The following is a 16445-nucleotide window of genomic DNA, read 5'->3' as shown; positions in this document are numbered from 1 at the left end:
AATTATTTTTTTTATTGTTTTATGACTGGTATAAAACTCATTTTATGATACAAGTACTAATGGCTCTGTGTGGTTTTTTTTTCATAGCAGAATTCACTGGTGCTATACTGACAATGATTCAAATGATTTTCACAGTTTTGCCTTGCTCTAATAGCTGTGCATTTAGTCTAGTACTATCCGTGGCACCAAATTCTCAAGATGTCTCTTTCATTTACAATGTAAATGATTCCATACCACAGGTAGCATCTAGACTATTTTGCATTATCAGGAGGTTATAAAGACAGGAGGAAGTAAAATCACAAAAAGTACAGAAAATTGTCCACTGTACTTGCATGCTATAATTTCTCTGTGTGTTACCATGATTCTAAAACTTTACTTAAGGTACAAAAAAAAACATTAATTTCACCAAATTCGTTCCTCTGTGTAAAGGGACACAGTCTGCAACTTGTAAGTATTTTCCATCATTTTTGTTCCCAAATAAAAGGTTACTTATGTTTTACCATTCACTGTCACTTGTTGAATGACTAGTAGCCACTGGCAATTAATGGCTGTGATACTCTATTCTCATACAATATGAATACAATGATGATGTCATTTTATTCATACATTTGCATATATTAGACTACATTATCACACCAGTTTGTATATAGTAGTTTTGTCAGTGGCTGTCGGTTTTTAAACAAGTGACATTGAATGGTAAAGTACCTTTTATTTAGACACAAAAATGATGAAAAATACTTAGGAATTGCAGACTGTGTCCCATTAGCACTGCTGGTATGCTCCAAAAGCACTGAAAGTAGAAAAAACTACATGTAAAGATTTTACTAGATTTTCCTTCTTAGTCTGTCTTCCTTTAGGCTAAGCACAGTCTGTTTGTGTTAGAGGGACCCTGCTGTAAGACAGTCTTAAAAATAGTGATTATTGGTAACACCTCAATCTAATCAGAAACCTTTATTACGCAACTACCTCTAGGTTACTCTGTAGGACAAAGGGTATCACTGACAGGGAGACAGATAAAAGACACAAGGTCCCTGTCCAAAGTCCAGCATGACTGTTGTCACGAACACCTGTAAAATTCCAGGACTATCTTATTTTGAAGGGCAGACATTACAAACGCCACTGCCCCTGCCCCTATCGTGCTTTACCCTATACTGGTTTCTTAGTTTTCAACCTAACCACAATTATGAAAATATTGCCAACCAACAAAACTGAGATTTGATGCAACAGGTTTTAACGAAGTGTTAGTAGTATCTCAATGCCATGTTTCATCGACAGCTGCTGGCTTTGGAAGATTGTTTATCTACTAAAATAAATTTAGCAGCTATTATAGTCCCCTTATCTCAGTAGTGATGTATGTACAATGCACTTATTGCAATGCCAAAACCAGCTAGAGGTTCACACACAAGAAAATATTTATTTCCATTCTACATTGCTATCATCATATATGTCAGTGTTCAGATTTTTTTTACTATTTTAAAAATCAAATGACTATACAGCAAGCAGAAATCAATGCATGAAAACTACTACATTCACTTGTTCTGATTCCCAGTAAATTAAACTTACTAAAAATCGAGTTGTGATTTGGTCCAGTTATCTGCCATACAAATATTGGTCAAGTGGACTAAAATATTCCTTGTTTTTCCATTCTGCACTTGTCACAATCTATCAGTTAACATGAGCGCCAACAATTTATATTTCCTAAAAAAATCCAGACTGCCAATCTATACATACCTCAACCGATTCACAAGTAATCACCTATATCAATATTTTCATTAATAATACTGCACATAATTAAAGAGTTTTCCTTTGAAATTGACCTTGATTAATATGCATAATGATTGAAATAACTATAATTACATTATTGTTTACATTAATTTAATATTTTCTGGATATTCTATGTTATAAAGGTTCTTGGCGAATGAACAGCTGATACTAATTTCAATGTCTCCTGAAACTTCTGTTACCAATAAACCCTAAATCACCCTGTATATATACCTAGGTATGTTTAAATATGTCCCTGGTTTAATAGTATTATGATTTTTACTGTGGTTGTGTGACAACTGCCATTGTTTTTAAACTGTTCAAATTATGGAACCTATCCTTATCTATAAATACTTCCATTGATCGGAAAATATTTTCTTTAAATAGCTTTATATATTGATTATTAATTATTTATTGGAGTCTTATGAGATTTAACAGCTAGCAGCTTTGCTTTCTTTTCTCCTCAAAAGGACCCTATACTAGATACTAGTATTGGGGGGTGGGGGGACAGTTGTCTGGACAATTTTACATAAATGTGTTAAGTGTGCATTATTACATAAACACACCAGTGCATGTTATTTTTTTCAAAGTTAAGAACATTGTGTTAATAATTAATGTGTTTGTAAAAATGTCTCTCACAAACTAAAAAAGAGGCGTTCAACACGGTGTACTCCTGTTTTTTAATTTGTACTGTTAGAGACAGCTGTTGACCTCAGATTGTATTTGTGGTACTGACTGTTCCACTTCTTAGCAATCAAAATTTTGTTTCTCTTTTGTAATACCATGGAGGTATACTCTCCTTATACCTCCATGGTAATACCATGGATCTGTTATATCTCAGTAATAGATCCAAGGTAATACCAACCAATAACTGCTTTCATTGTGTCTTTTCTCACCTTATGTACACTCGCCGGGTCATCCAACCATTGCTCATACATTTGTTCAACATACATTGAACTAGTCCCATTTAGAAAAGGTTCTGTGGCAACTGGTGCCACATATCGTCTCCTTTGTACCCCTAGGGCACCACAAGTCCTCGTAGTCCTTCCACTGGCCAATAACGGCCTTAAAGTCTGCAAAAACGTCTTTGCTCTGTACATTTTGTGTATCTAGTCCAAGGCTTCCTCAAAGCCAAACAGAAACACAACCTGGTCTATTTCTTGTAACACACACACAAGTAACTTCAGATTTTCTGGTGTCGGGATGCCTGTAGCACTTCTTGAGATAACGTTAGATTTGCTGAAATCCAATCGGTGTTTGTTCTTCCTATCCCCTTTAAACAAATATTAGAGATGGACAGTTACGTTCCAGTAAAGAACTTCTAAGCGCGAGCTTCGATGGGTACGGTGCGATCATCAAAATTCCGCCACAGATAGCACAGTGCTCACTGTAGCACATATATCACACGTCAATTTGCGTAGATTCTTGCTATAAGCCTGCAAAATCAAACAAATTTTAAATTACAACACATGATATTGATACTGAACGTGAAAATAAGATCAATTTAGACGTTATATTGGCGATAACTTGAAACATGTACTTACACTTTCGTAAGCCGCGTATGTGCGATTCCACACCGAGCTGTGATGTCATGACCCTCAAATAACGCTTGCGCAGTGTGACCTTTGCTAGAATCATAAAGAACGTGCTCATTGGGTAGAGAAGGACGAGCCCCTTTTCTCAACGACCTTCAACAATATACTGTATCTGTGGATTGGAGAGCCTTTCTATAATCACATTAATTTGGGTGGTGTGTCTCGTATTCTCAGAAAAGTTTTACAAGTGAACAGTTAAATAAATCTAACAAAATGTGGTCAAAAAGTAAAGTAGTTATATGTCCGTTTACCCAATCAGCAACCACCTTTCATATCAAGAATTTCATCGATGTTACATAGACGCATAAATCGAGCGTGATGGTACCGCCCTTCTTGCTTACAAGTGCGCGGGAAGCGCCTCTTACGTAATAAATATATTATTCTAGTACATTGTAGTAAGGCCTATGTATTATGTATCTGAATTTTAATCACTTTTGTAGCATCCAACGTGTGACATAAATAGGTCATTGAACTTCAACAGGCACATCAGGTGACATTCATGATACCGAGAGAAATCAACTCGTGACCTGAGCTGATTGGGTTTGTTGTATGTCGACTGTTAGGGATCAGTTTGTGTTTGGCACACATACGTGGGCAGATATGAATGGAAAATGAATGAAGATCATTCCCGCATTACCAAAGTTGTAGTTCTGCTGTAGGTCAAGGTGCCAAACGAGACCACGGTAAAAACAAAGTGACACAGGTCAGTTGAAGACGTTACTTCTCAAGAAATCATACAACCACAGTCCCGTGATAGAGGGAATGTGGTCATGTGATTAACCATGTCTTTAAGACCAGTTAAAATTTCCAGTTGACAATGATTGGGGCTAAATCGGAACAATCGACAGTGCAGAATAATTTCAACGTTTCAGTGCGTCCGGTTCTAATGTAATAATGTCGACGAGTCTAGACTCGTTGTATGTTGATATGTAACTAACTGTAAGGTGTGATTATATGGTATTTATGGACAATAGAACATTCTGAAATCACAGCTGTGTCACTCTTAAAAGACCATACATGCAAGAACACTAATTATGCAATAGTAATCGTAATGCAATGAAAGTACAGATTAAAGTATTTCAGACATGTTTATGTATGGAATACTCTATATCGAAACATTTTTTTTTTTTTTTTTTTTACAAATTACATTCAATTTAATTTTTTGAATATTTAATTAGCATTTGCTTTACATGTATACATGTAGAATTAGATCACAGAAATCTACAGTGTATTATACATAAATATTTTAAAATCTAGTCTTTCATATACTTTTCTTATTTTCACTGTTTTACATCAAGAAACATGTCAAATTCTACATTTCCTCATCATAAAAAGTGGTAGTGTACATAAGGTCCATAGAACACTTTAAATTCCCAAATGGTATGATTGGTTGTTGTTTTTTTTTAGCATTTTGGAGTCAAGGTCAGTGACTTATCTGTTGTTCGTTGTCATTATTTGACCAATGGCCAATGAGCAACCCCAGAATACAGATAAGGCCTAAAGAAAAAAATGGTTGGTTTGGTTACCCAAGCCCGCCAACCCTAAACTTTTTTTTCTTGCATATTTGAGAAAAAATAAAATAAAATTGTGAAATCTTGTGAGAAATAGTGGACGCGGAAACTGACATGAACATCAACTTTAAAAAGACAATATAAAACTGTTCTTCCAATCTGTAATAGCTGTACATCTGATGGGAAGAAACCAATAGCACAGTCCATATGGAAAACAACAGAAAACATTACAACCTCAAGTAGACATTCACACATGGAAAAATTTTTTTTTTTTAAATCTAAAATCTACCCACCCCACCTATTCTAAAATTGGGTATAATCAGAACCACACAATATTTTTTTTAAGGCTAAACAGACATGTTCGTAATCAGTGTGCCTTCTAATGATATCCAAATGTAATGTAGTCTGTTTACTAACAAGGATGATTTCAACAAAATTGATCTAGCCCATGATTCATTTTTGCAGAGATCACAGACAAGGAACAGATCTTTTCCTTGTCTATGCTGAGACCTACCTTGTCTGTGAACTGACTGGGCTTGGCCATAGACCCTACACAAAGGTCTATGGTTTGGCATGTCACATCATAGAACAACAAACATGAGAGGTCAAGTTTGGAACAGGATGAAAATTTAGGTGTGATATACAACTGTCTGGCAGAGCTATTTAAGGTTGGCCAGAACAAAGGAATGGTTCTATGTATGTAATCACTATGGCTCCACTGATGAAACAACATTAATGTTAGAACCTGGGATTGAATCATTGGCCTTTAAAACTTGACATAAAGTCAGTCCCATGACTCAAGTCCAGGTTCTCACCTTAGTGTTATAGTGGATTGGTTTGTTGTTCAGGACCACATTTTTCACTAGTTTGGCTTGATAGTTGTTTTCACATTAAAAATTAGTCCTAATCCGACGTGTGTTTTAAAAGGTTCACAATTCAATCTCAGGTTCAAATTCAAATCAGTGGTGCCATAGACTATATGTAACTACATGAATCTGTCACTAGAGGGCACTGTTCACTTAAGTCCCACTTCACATTATGACTAGGTCGAAAACCACTTGTTTGGCAGAGGTTTAGAAAAAAGTTTGGTCAAATTAAGACAATACTAATGCAGTGACCAGGAATTGAAACATGGCCCTTTAACAGGGTCTATGTTTTGTAGCCCAAACAGTATATACATGGAAGTACATGTATAACCCACATATACTTCCATGGTATATACAACTATGTATAACACTATAACATGAAGATTGACTGGACAATGTTTTCTGGACACTTTTATCTATTGTGTTGACAAAATAATAGATTTCTGAAAAAGTCAATTCATTATGCACATAACAAAAGATTCATGATGACTTCAAAACAAAGAAAAATAATTAGTGCTCTGGATAGTATAGGCCTGCTATTGTAGTAGATCCAACTATTATCACCTAACTCATCATGTATATCTCAGTGCAGTTTACATACCCAAAGTAACATGTCCTTGAGGGTGAGATAGATTGTTCCTGTAAGCATGGAAGTATAACCCACACTTCCCTGCTGTCAACAAGTAGTATTATAGTTTTACCAGTCTACAAATATGAAATGTACATGTATATATAACCCATATATATAGTTATTGAGTGAGTGGATATACCATAGATATGGGAGAGATTTACAAGTAACTCGTTTACTGTTCAATATGGTAAGTAGGTAAAACTACAGCTGTAAGGGCTAATAAAAAAATGTGTGGTTCCTCAATTTTAGAATAGGTGGGGTAGGTAGATTTTTTATTTTATTTTATTACATTATTATTTCATGTGTGAGTGTCTAGTTCAGGTTTTTCCATTGTTTTCCAAATGGTCTTTGTGTTGTTTATTTCTTCTTATCAGATGTACAGCCATTACAGATTGGAAGAACAGTTTTATATTGTCTTTTTTAGTTGATGTCAGTTTCCGCATCCACTATTTCTGGTGACACTTCACAATTTTCATGATTTTATTATTTTTTTCTCGAATATGTAAACAAATGTTTAGGGTCGGCAGTGAACATCTAGGTGGGGTTGGGTAACCGGAACCAACAATTTTTTTTTCTAGGCCTTACCATAATGATACAACAGATTGCTATGACATAGGTTATAATAGTTGAGGGTAAGAAATCAATTTGTTTTCAAACCAGGCACTCAATTATACCTCAGAACCCTTGCTTGTTGATCTGAGGTCACACCCAGCAAGTAAAATGGTGTTTATATAAATAGCAACATCAAATTATTATGTATGTATATACATTTACATATGTATTATATAAACCAAAATTATTGAATTTTCATTTCAGTGACACTAAAGAATCATGCCAGCTGAATAACTACCCACTCTCCAGTGTGCATAGATATTAGTTACCATGGCAACAAGTCCGAGTCGAGGTGATAGCCTGTATGGCATGGGTGACTACAATAGTGATTCCTCATCTCTGGTTAGTAGCCCGAAGCATGAAACGACACCATTGATTGGGAAAGATGATAGCGATATTGATGAGAAAGGGGTCGAGACGCCCGTGGAACAAAAACAGAACTTCAAAAGCCAGTATGACCGACTACGGGTCATTGTATGTATTTTGTGCGTAGAGATGTGTGAACGTTTAACTTACTACAGTATCGGAGCCAATCTGGTTTTGTTCTGTACCAATGTGTTGAAATTATCCAGTTCTCAAGCTGTGGTTATTAGCTATGTCTTCACTGGGACTTCCTATTTTGTACCTGTGTTTGGTGGTTTCATAGCTGATTCCATAGCTGGAAAGTTTAATACAATTTATGGATCTGCACTTATATATTTTGCAGGTAAGTCACCAAAGAATAAGATTATGTGATGGGGTGATAGTAATAGAATGGATTTTTAGCCCCAGTGGACAAAGTCGGGGGGGGGGGGGGGGGGGGGGGGGGGGGGCAGCTACTATTTTGGTTCTGTGTCCGTCCATCATCCGTGTGTCTGTCTGTGTGTGTTTATCTGTATCTCAAACATGTATAAGGTCAATTTCAACCAAACTGTCTTCAAGTTCAATACACAACAAGCAACCCTAACTCCCAATGTCACAGATTTTTGTTTTATTTTGCCAGCATAACATATTCCCCATATTATGTAATAATATGTCATATTTAGATTGAAAACTTTATCGTTTTGTTAAACATGATTAAAAGTTTACCTGCGTTTGAACTTATTGTAGAAAGTGGACTTATACCTGATGACACACCATATAACTATTCAAATCAAACTTAGTATGCACCTTGGAATTAAAGCTTTACATATTTTTCTGTTGCATTTTTCAAGAAACTTGACACATTCCCAGTTAATTTTTTTTTTTTAAATCAGGAGTCACTGAATCCAGTATGGCTGTCATTTAGAATCCAATATGGCTACTGAATCCAATATGGCGCTCATTTTAGAATCCAATATGGCTACTGAATCCAATATGGCTCTCATTTTAGAATCCAATATGGCTACTAAGTAAAATTTTTACCATGTTATTTGAAATTGAAAGATTGAGGATTTCCTTGAAAAGAAGATTGTGAACCCAAAATTTCTTCATTTGCAATAGGTCCTAAAAACAACTTTTCATGGAAGATTTGAAAAACTTTGGTTTTCAGACAAATTGACTTGTTGGGCACATTCTACTTGAAATTGCAGGCAAAAATCTGAGTGGATTGTGTTTTGAAGTACACTTTTAAAATTGTAACATTTTGTTGTCAGAAGGTTGTCAGTTTGATGACAGGTAGATTTTAGAAATCAATAATTTGAAGTTGAATATGTCACAAAATGTTTTTGTATCCACAACACCCAGTACCCTAGTCTGAAAAATTCAGTCGTTAGTCTGCTTATGGTTATAACCATTTGCTACCACACGGTTGGAACGTATTAAAAACGCTTTCAGGCTTCAACTTCCCCTTCGCTCTCCCCTTTATTAATTCTAGAACCAGCTCTGGAAGTTTTAAAGTGGTCATATGGATGAGAATTGGGTATTTATTTTGGATTTTTTAATTTATTAAACAATTTTATCATGGCTTTCTGTTTGAAAAATCAATGTGAAACAACATATGGCAAGTCTGTGTTTGTAACTCTGATACATTGCAAAAAACTATAACATGTGTAAAAATGTTTGTTATTGTACGTACAATAACAAACATTTATTTATATTTAGCAGTCTTTTGCAGTTTATTGAGTAACAGAGAAGGGTTTGGCATATGTTCTTTCAAGTTAATTTTTCAAGTAAGAAGCCATGATAAAATTGTTTAATAAATTAAAAAATCTAAAACAAATACCCAATTCTCATCCACGTAGCCTCTTTAATTTTGCTATTTGTCTTTCTTCTTTGTATTTTTTCAGATTTCTCTCCTTTTTTTGTCCCCTTCTTTCATCAGTTTACCTTGCTTCTTTGCTTCCCTTCAAGAGAAAATGTGACTGTAATCTAGATACTTGAGAAATGACTCCATTATTTATAAATTATAAATCATATTTCACTTTTTCTGTCTGTCTTGTTTGTTGATCTCCTGTATAAAATTTGATCATCCTAATTGTAACAAGATTAGCTATTTTTCGTACTTATTGTGACAAGATTCGATGTTTTTCCTACGAAGTAATGTTTCACTCACACAATGTTCATGATGTTAGGATAAACATACTTATTAACCCATTATCCATCTATACATGTTTGTTGGTCAAGGATTAATAACAGTTCATAGTCCAGACAAACACTGCAGACAACACAGAGTGTGTTGCCCTTATGTCAGAGCACAGCTAAGGGTCAGATCTGATGACTTCAAGTGGCCATATGGATAAGGATTGGTTATTTATTTTGGATTTTTATTTTTAATTTACAAAACAATTTTATCATGGCTTCCTACTTGAAAAATCAAATGTGACACAACATAGACCAAGTCCTTATTTGTAACTCAATAAATTGCTTAAGACTGATAAATGTGTAAAATATTTGTTATTGTACGTACAATATCGATATATCGATTGTGGCATTTTTGCAAAGGTTGATGAACCTTGGTTCAGAAAATAGTTTTATCAATTTTCCTATTTTTTCAAGAATCCATTTTTTTTCGTCATATTTTTCCAAACAGGTGCTTCCTTACTACCAGTGGTTTCAATAGAATTCCTTGAAATAACAGGTGGAGAGTATGTTTTAACTGTGGAACAGAAAAGAATCTTTTATCTCATTGGATTAACTCTCATCGCCATAGGAACAGGTGGCATCAAATCAAACGTAGGTCCATTTGGTGCTCAACAAACTGAAGATCTTGGACAAAAAGCAGTGCAGACTTTTTTCAACTGGTGAGAAAAAAAAATACTTCTCAAAAGTTTACAAAAAATTTAGCTCCACAACCAACAATGTACAGATTACATGCCAAGCACTCTAACCACTCAACCATCACGACTCCTCAACCAGCAATGTACAGATTACAAGCCAACCCCTCTAACCATTCAACCATCATGACTCTACAACCAGCAATGTACAGATTACATGCCAGTCACTCTAACCATTCAACCATCATGACTCCACAACCAGCAAAGTACAGATTACAAGCCAACCCCTCTAACCATTCAACCCTCATGACTCCACAACCAGCAAAGTACAGATTACAAGCCAACCACTCTAACCATTCAACCATCATGACTCCACAACCAGCAATGTACAGATTACAAGCCAACCCCTCTAACCATTCAACCCTCATGACTCCACAACCAGCAATGTACAGATTACAAGCCAGGCACTCTAACCATTCAACCATCGTGATCAACTTCCAGCCAGCAATGTACAGATTCAAAACTGGCCATTTAACCACCATAACTCTATTTTCACCTACCGGGAGTAATAATTTATCTTGTTTGTCTACAGGTTTTATTGGTTCATCAATGTAGGGTCAGCGTTAGCATTTTCCATTGTCGTATACATCCAGCAAGAAGTTAGCTTTGTGATTGGCTATCTCATTCCTGTTATCTCAATCTTGATAGCTGTTGTGTTGTTGCTGATTGGACGGAATAGTTATATCAATAAACCCCCAGAAGGTATGTTATCGAAAAATGATCAAATGAATGCTCAAATGTTGTAAATGTTGCAAAAAAAATGTTGCAAAAAAACGGTTTGAAAAATGGCAAATTTTTTATCTCAACAACTATTTGAAGGATGTTTACAATGTTGGGTGAAAATATTGTAAGAAAATCAAGCAAATTATGTTCGGAGATGTTAGGGAGAATGTTTTTCGAATGTTAGGCAAAAGCATTGAAAGAGATTAACAAAAATAAACCCAGATATTTAGCATAATTTGATATGTTTTGGATTGTTTATTTATTTTACTGGTGTTCATGTTGATACAAACACATGCTAGTCCTAACTAAATACAAGATTGGGAAGTTTCCAAACACCATCCTACTGTTGTTCACAGTGCCGGGTTCTCCCCATGCTGACCAGCTCTGACTAGTAACAACCAGAATTCAAAATATGCAACCTTAACAAACATCTTCAAATTGTATTGTTTACAAAAACTGTAAACTTGATTATGGTCTGTGGTCGACTTTTATATCAATGAAGTAAGTCAATGTGATAGATGTAATACATAGAAACCTGGTCATGCTGCTAGACTTTAAAAGTGCCAAATGTTGCCACTGGGGGCGCTGTGCCTAGAGAGAGAGAGAGAGAGAGAGGTACTCATCACCTTTTAGCTTTATTTAGCAACCGAAATACAAGACTAGCATCAACCTTGCCAAATATCAAACACCAACTTCTTTCATACTACCTAGCCTAGAGGTTATCCGTGGCTTTGAATCACTTCTCACATCTAGCTCAGTGCGAGAGGAACTGAGGTGAATGTCAAATTCAAACGAAGCTACCCACAGTCATTACCGTCATGTCCTTGTTAATCCGCTTTCTACTGTGGGGTGGGGAGGGGGTGTATTGGTAAGTGCAAAAAAACTACAAGGTGAGAACAACAGGATTTATTAATCACAGAATTCCCCCCCCCCCCCCCCCCCCCAAGAAAGGGTTTGTATTTATTGTGGGCAGTTACATAATATCCATACAGTACATTTTGTCATATCAGGACACTACTTATACATTGTTTACATCATTCTAACAGTTCAGGTGTTCACTCATTTGCATGAAGTGCCTCTGGTTCATGATTTCTCATTGAGCTAGACAGGGTGGAGAGATCTTGAGATTGGAAGCCATGGCTAGCATCTAGACTAACACAAACCAAGCCCTTTCAACATATTTTTTCTATCTGATTAAACATAACAGGGAGTGCGTATTCCAGAGTTGGAAAGATCCTGTATCAGAGTGTGAGGAGACTGAGATCTAAATCTGTGAGTGGAACGGATATTGATAGCTGTCTGGACAGAGCAAAAGAGACTAATGGCGGATCTTATTTAGAAGTACATGTAGAAGAAGTGAAATCTCTGGGAAGAATTGTCCCTGTCTTCCTGACAATCATTCCATACTGGACCATTTACATGCAGGTATAGGCACAACTGAAACATGGAAACTTTAGAATTCAAAATAATTCGTGTAATTTTTTGTGATTTGAAGGAAATGAAAAGAAAAGTTTGGGTGCAGTGTGCTCATGAGAAACGAGACAAAATATTTTGATGTTGGTCAAAATTGTTTATATACACCCATAGTAACTGATATTATACTGTTATTCACCTCCAAAGTTATGGTTCACTGCATCGGAAACTGAGTAAATATTACTCCTCTGTTACCAAGGTAACCTTGATTCAGAACCGTTCTGAAACTATTGGTGCAAGATCACGTGTGTTGGTTACTGTATCAACAGAGAAGTTAAACTTTTGAAACACTACACACAATTGATGTTTAGTGAAAGCAAAACTTAAACTTTTCATCCACACCTGTGGACTTGTTCATCAGTCTGGTGTTCTGGGTTGGTCACATGACTCATCACTGGAATCATATGACAAAAGAATGGAATCCCAGATGCGTGGAGTGTTCTGAAACTGTAATAAAATACTTTATATTTATTGGGTAAATTTTTTTTTGAATTTCTTACCAGATGCAATCTGTGTATTTCCTGCAAGGAGAGAGAATGAGGTTAACCCATGGAGATTTCACCATCCCAATATCGAGTCTGAATCTATTTAATATAGCGATCATTCTTGTCATGATACCATTGATGGATCGAGTTATCTATCCTTGTCTGGAAAATAAAGGAATCAATTTCACACCCTTGAGGAGAATGGGTAAGGAGATTTCAGAAAGTCAATGAAAGAATTAAAATATTGCAACTTGTTTAATATCCTGTAATAAACACTATCCATATGATTGTTTTCGTACAACCTACAGTGATTGGCTTAGATCGTATCACATGGTCTGGACTGTTGACTCATAATGACCTCAATTTGCATAAAGGGGTCACTAGTGTTCTTTTTTCCCTAGGGCACTATTCATGTAGCAAGGAAGTCTTATCAGAGATTTGCTTTGACTATGGAATGAATATGTGCTTGAGAATTTGATGGCAAAACATTTCGAAATAGCACTAACAAGATTGTAACCATCAAATGCTGGTTGGATTTTTTGCAGGTTTTGGTATGATATTGGCAACAGTGTCTGTTATATTAGCTGCTATAGTTGAGATCTGCCGTAAAAATGAGCTTCGAACAAATGGAGGCTTTCCACAGGAGATCAGTAATCAGATATATAATTCATCAAATATAAGCATCTTTGCACAAGTACCTCAATTTACATTAATTGGAGCCAGTGAGATATTTACCTCAATAACAGGTAGGTGAAAAAAATCAATTTTTCCATTTCTATATCTCTGTCAATTTCAACAATTTTGAACATATTGACTATTCTAGGGGTGATTTATAACTGACCTGTGACCTAGGATGTTTGTTGTTATGTATATTATCTTTCCTCAACTGCAGGGAAGGGTGCACCATCTCAGTCGTCATTTGTGATGCAAGGCAATGTTGTTACAGCAATATCTTTACCAGTGTGCCTTCTAACGATAGCAAAATTTTGTTGTGAGTCAAAATGAGAAAAACTGGGATTTCTTGCGAGTCACCACATAGTAAGAGATAGGGGAACACCAAATTTTGGTGCGTCACTAGAAATTGTGTGCGTCAGTGGTGCATCAAATTGGCTTAGAGGACACACTGATCTCTACTGACCTTTGGCCTTTCTTACATTGTTTTTCTCGTTTGGTAAATCTTTTCTCCACTGCAGGGTTGGAGTTTGCCTATTCCCAGTCACCACCAGCAATGCAAGGTGTCGTCATGGGAATGTTTTTACTAACAACTGGACTCGGTAGTTATCTAGGATCTCTACTGGTTATCATTGTCAATGCTGCCACACCTGGTAAGAGTTATTATGGGACCCTAGGTCAAGTACACAAGCTATTCTAGTATAATGTTTATGTCGATACATGTCTTGCATAACATTACTGTCTTCTGGCATTGTGTGAACAGATGAGAGAATAGTAAGAATTTCCTCAACTTTTTTTATACATGTGATAAATTATGTCATCGGATTGTGTATAATTTATTTTAATACCTAGATTGAGTTCTGTCAATTGTAAGTGATGGTTTAAGTAACCATGTTTCAATTAGTAGAACTCTATGAGTACCTTCATTGTCAAAACTCCTACTTTATAAACTGCTGTGATACTGTAGTCTAATAGGACTCGAATATATATGAATAAAATGATGTTATTTTATTCATATCGTATGAAAGTCGCACTCTACGTTTTACAAACAAGAATCTACTTACAACAACAAATTACAGATAAGTCACCTATGGAGGTCGTTCATTTTCATATGTCGCCCCCAAACTATGGGACTCTTTGTCACTTGACATCCACCAAGCCTCCAGCCTGGATTGTTTCAAAACAAAACTGAAGACTTATTTGTTCACCAAAGCATATGGTGTGCTTTAGCCATTCAGTGCTACTGAACAGAACATTGCTCTGGAAATCTGCCTTATAGAAATTTGATTGATTGATTGATTGATTGATTGATTGATTGATTGATTGATTGATTGAATAAAGAATCACAACAGTTTGCACAGTAAGAATTTTATTAGTGACTACTGGTCATTAAACAAGTGACAGCGACGGGTAAAATATAAGTAACCTTTTATTTGGCCACAAAAATGATGAAAAATACATTTTGTACTTACAAGTTGCAGACTGTGTTCCTTTAATATAATGTGTCAAAATTTGAAGTGTTTGTGATTCCTACTGAAATCTGTTTCCTAATTACTCAATAAAAGACAAATCGTCATTTTCTTGTTCTCCCGTAGATGATCCATGGCTGCCTGATGAAGTAAACGACGGATACTTAGAACGATTTTTCTTTCTCCTCGCAATACTGATGATCGTTGATTTTGTCATATTTGTATTGATTGCCTGGAAATACAAGTATGTTGAGAAGGAAGATGTTTTATTTCTGGATTCTTCGTACCGGAACACGCCGGATAGCAGCAAAGGTGCTGTCGTAAAACCCATCACAGAAAGTGAAACTGTTCAGTCACAAACAAATGAGGCACTGGATACCACAATGTGAAAACCGAATTCCAACTTTTTCACAGGGTGTTGAAATTTTTACAGAATTCAGTCTTCCAATAATTTCATTGTATATACAGAGATACATATCATGAATATTATATTTCAGAAATATTAAAAATAGTTTAGTTTGGTGAAATACAATATAAATTTTTAATAAAGAAATCTAATTTATATTTAATCTATATTTTTCGACTTTTAAGTCTTCTTATCTGGAACAGATTTTTTGACAAAAGAAAGAACAGAAATGTTTATATTGATGTTGATAGATTACTAGTATTGGTTTCAAAGTTAGTCTCCAAGTTTACTTTACTTGTGGAAGTGTACAGTAAATTACTTGAAGGTTTACCATCTTATCACAGTTGGATATTGATAAATAGTCTGTGCATTTGACTGAATGAATAGACAACTTATGCAAGGAGTTTTCTGCTTTTCTTTGGCTAAGTTTTGCTTTCTTTTCAGAGATATATGCTCATCAATTTTGTGTTTGAATGAGTTCATGTAAATACCTGCAAATTATATCTATGACAAAATGCATATGCTCAAAGTAGAATTATCGTAGCAGCCATATCATTAAAAATACACTGGACTAGTATTTCTAGACAAGGCAACTACTAATTCTGTGCACCCTGGTGTTTACTACTGACATCTCTAAGTTTTAATGTATCTTCAACAATGTCTGTCACTGTTGTAGCAAATGGACAGACAAAGTTGGAAACCAATTCTAGTAATCTAACAATATCTATGTAAAGATTTTTGTTCTTTATTTTGTCAAAAAATGGTGTAAAAAGGTTGTATCTATGGTATATATTATGGTAAATGCCAAATACTCATGTTATGTCTTTCCAAAGTAGTCAGCAACTCAAATACACATGTAATTATGTGTGGGGAAATATGACATATTTGTGCACATTACGTATAACTTCTTAGTCAGAACAGGTGAAAACCACTATTACTTAAAAAATGAACTGAAGGAAACCTGTGTGCTAGTATCGTAATACAATCAAAGTTACTGCCACAAAGATG

General features: G+C 35.4%; 2 protein-coding genes across 2 annotated transcripts in view; one reads left to right on the top strand and one right to left on the bottom strand.

Annotated features, from left to right (window-relative positions):
- The window catches only part of LOC144452361 (2-oxoglutarate dehydrogenase complex component E1-like), a 45976-nt gene extending 42623 nt beyond the window's left edge, over window positions 1-3353 (bottom strand). The window contains exons 1-2 of the mRNA XM_078143454.1: window positions 3306-3353; window positions 2658-3197 (exon numbers count right to left, since the gene is read on the bottom strand). Coding sequence (XP_077999580.1) covers window positions 2658-2861 — 204 coding nt within the window. The 5' untranslated portion in view covers window positions 2862-3197; window positions 3306-3353. The remainder of the gene's footprint in view (window positions 1-2657; window positions 3198-3305) is intronic.
- Window positions 3354-7246: 3893 nt separating this feature from the next.
- On the top strand, window positions 7247-15496 carry LOC144452064 (solute carrier family 15 member 4-like). The gene is made up of 8 exons (XM_078143075.1): window positions 7247-7682; window positions 9966-10176; window positions 10742-10911; window positions 12140-12357; window positions 12909-13095; window positions 13436-13636; window positions 14084-14215; window positions 15158-15496. Exons 1-8 carry the CDS (start codon window positions 7247-7249, stop codon window positions 15418-15420), a joined length of 1818 nt encoding a protein of 605 aa, XP_077999201.1. The 3' UTR covers window positions 15421-15496.
- The last annotated feature ends 949 nt before the right edge of the window (window positions 15497-16445 follow it).

The sequence above is a fragment of the Glandiceps talaboti genome, chromosome 22 (genome assembly GCF_964340395.1).
Source record: "Glandiceps talaboti chromosome 22, keGlaTala1.1, whole genome shotgun sequence".
NCBI lineage: Eukaryota > Metazoa > Hemichordata > Enteropneusta > Spengelidae > Glandiceps > Glandiceps talaboti.
Note: the sequence above shows the minus strand (reverse complement) of the source record. Positions and strands in the feature narration are given on the sequence as shown.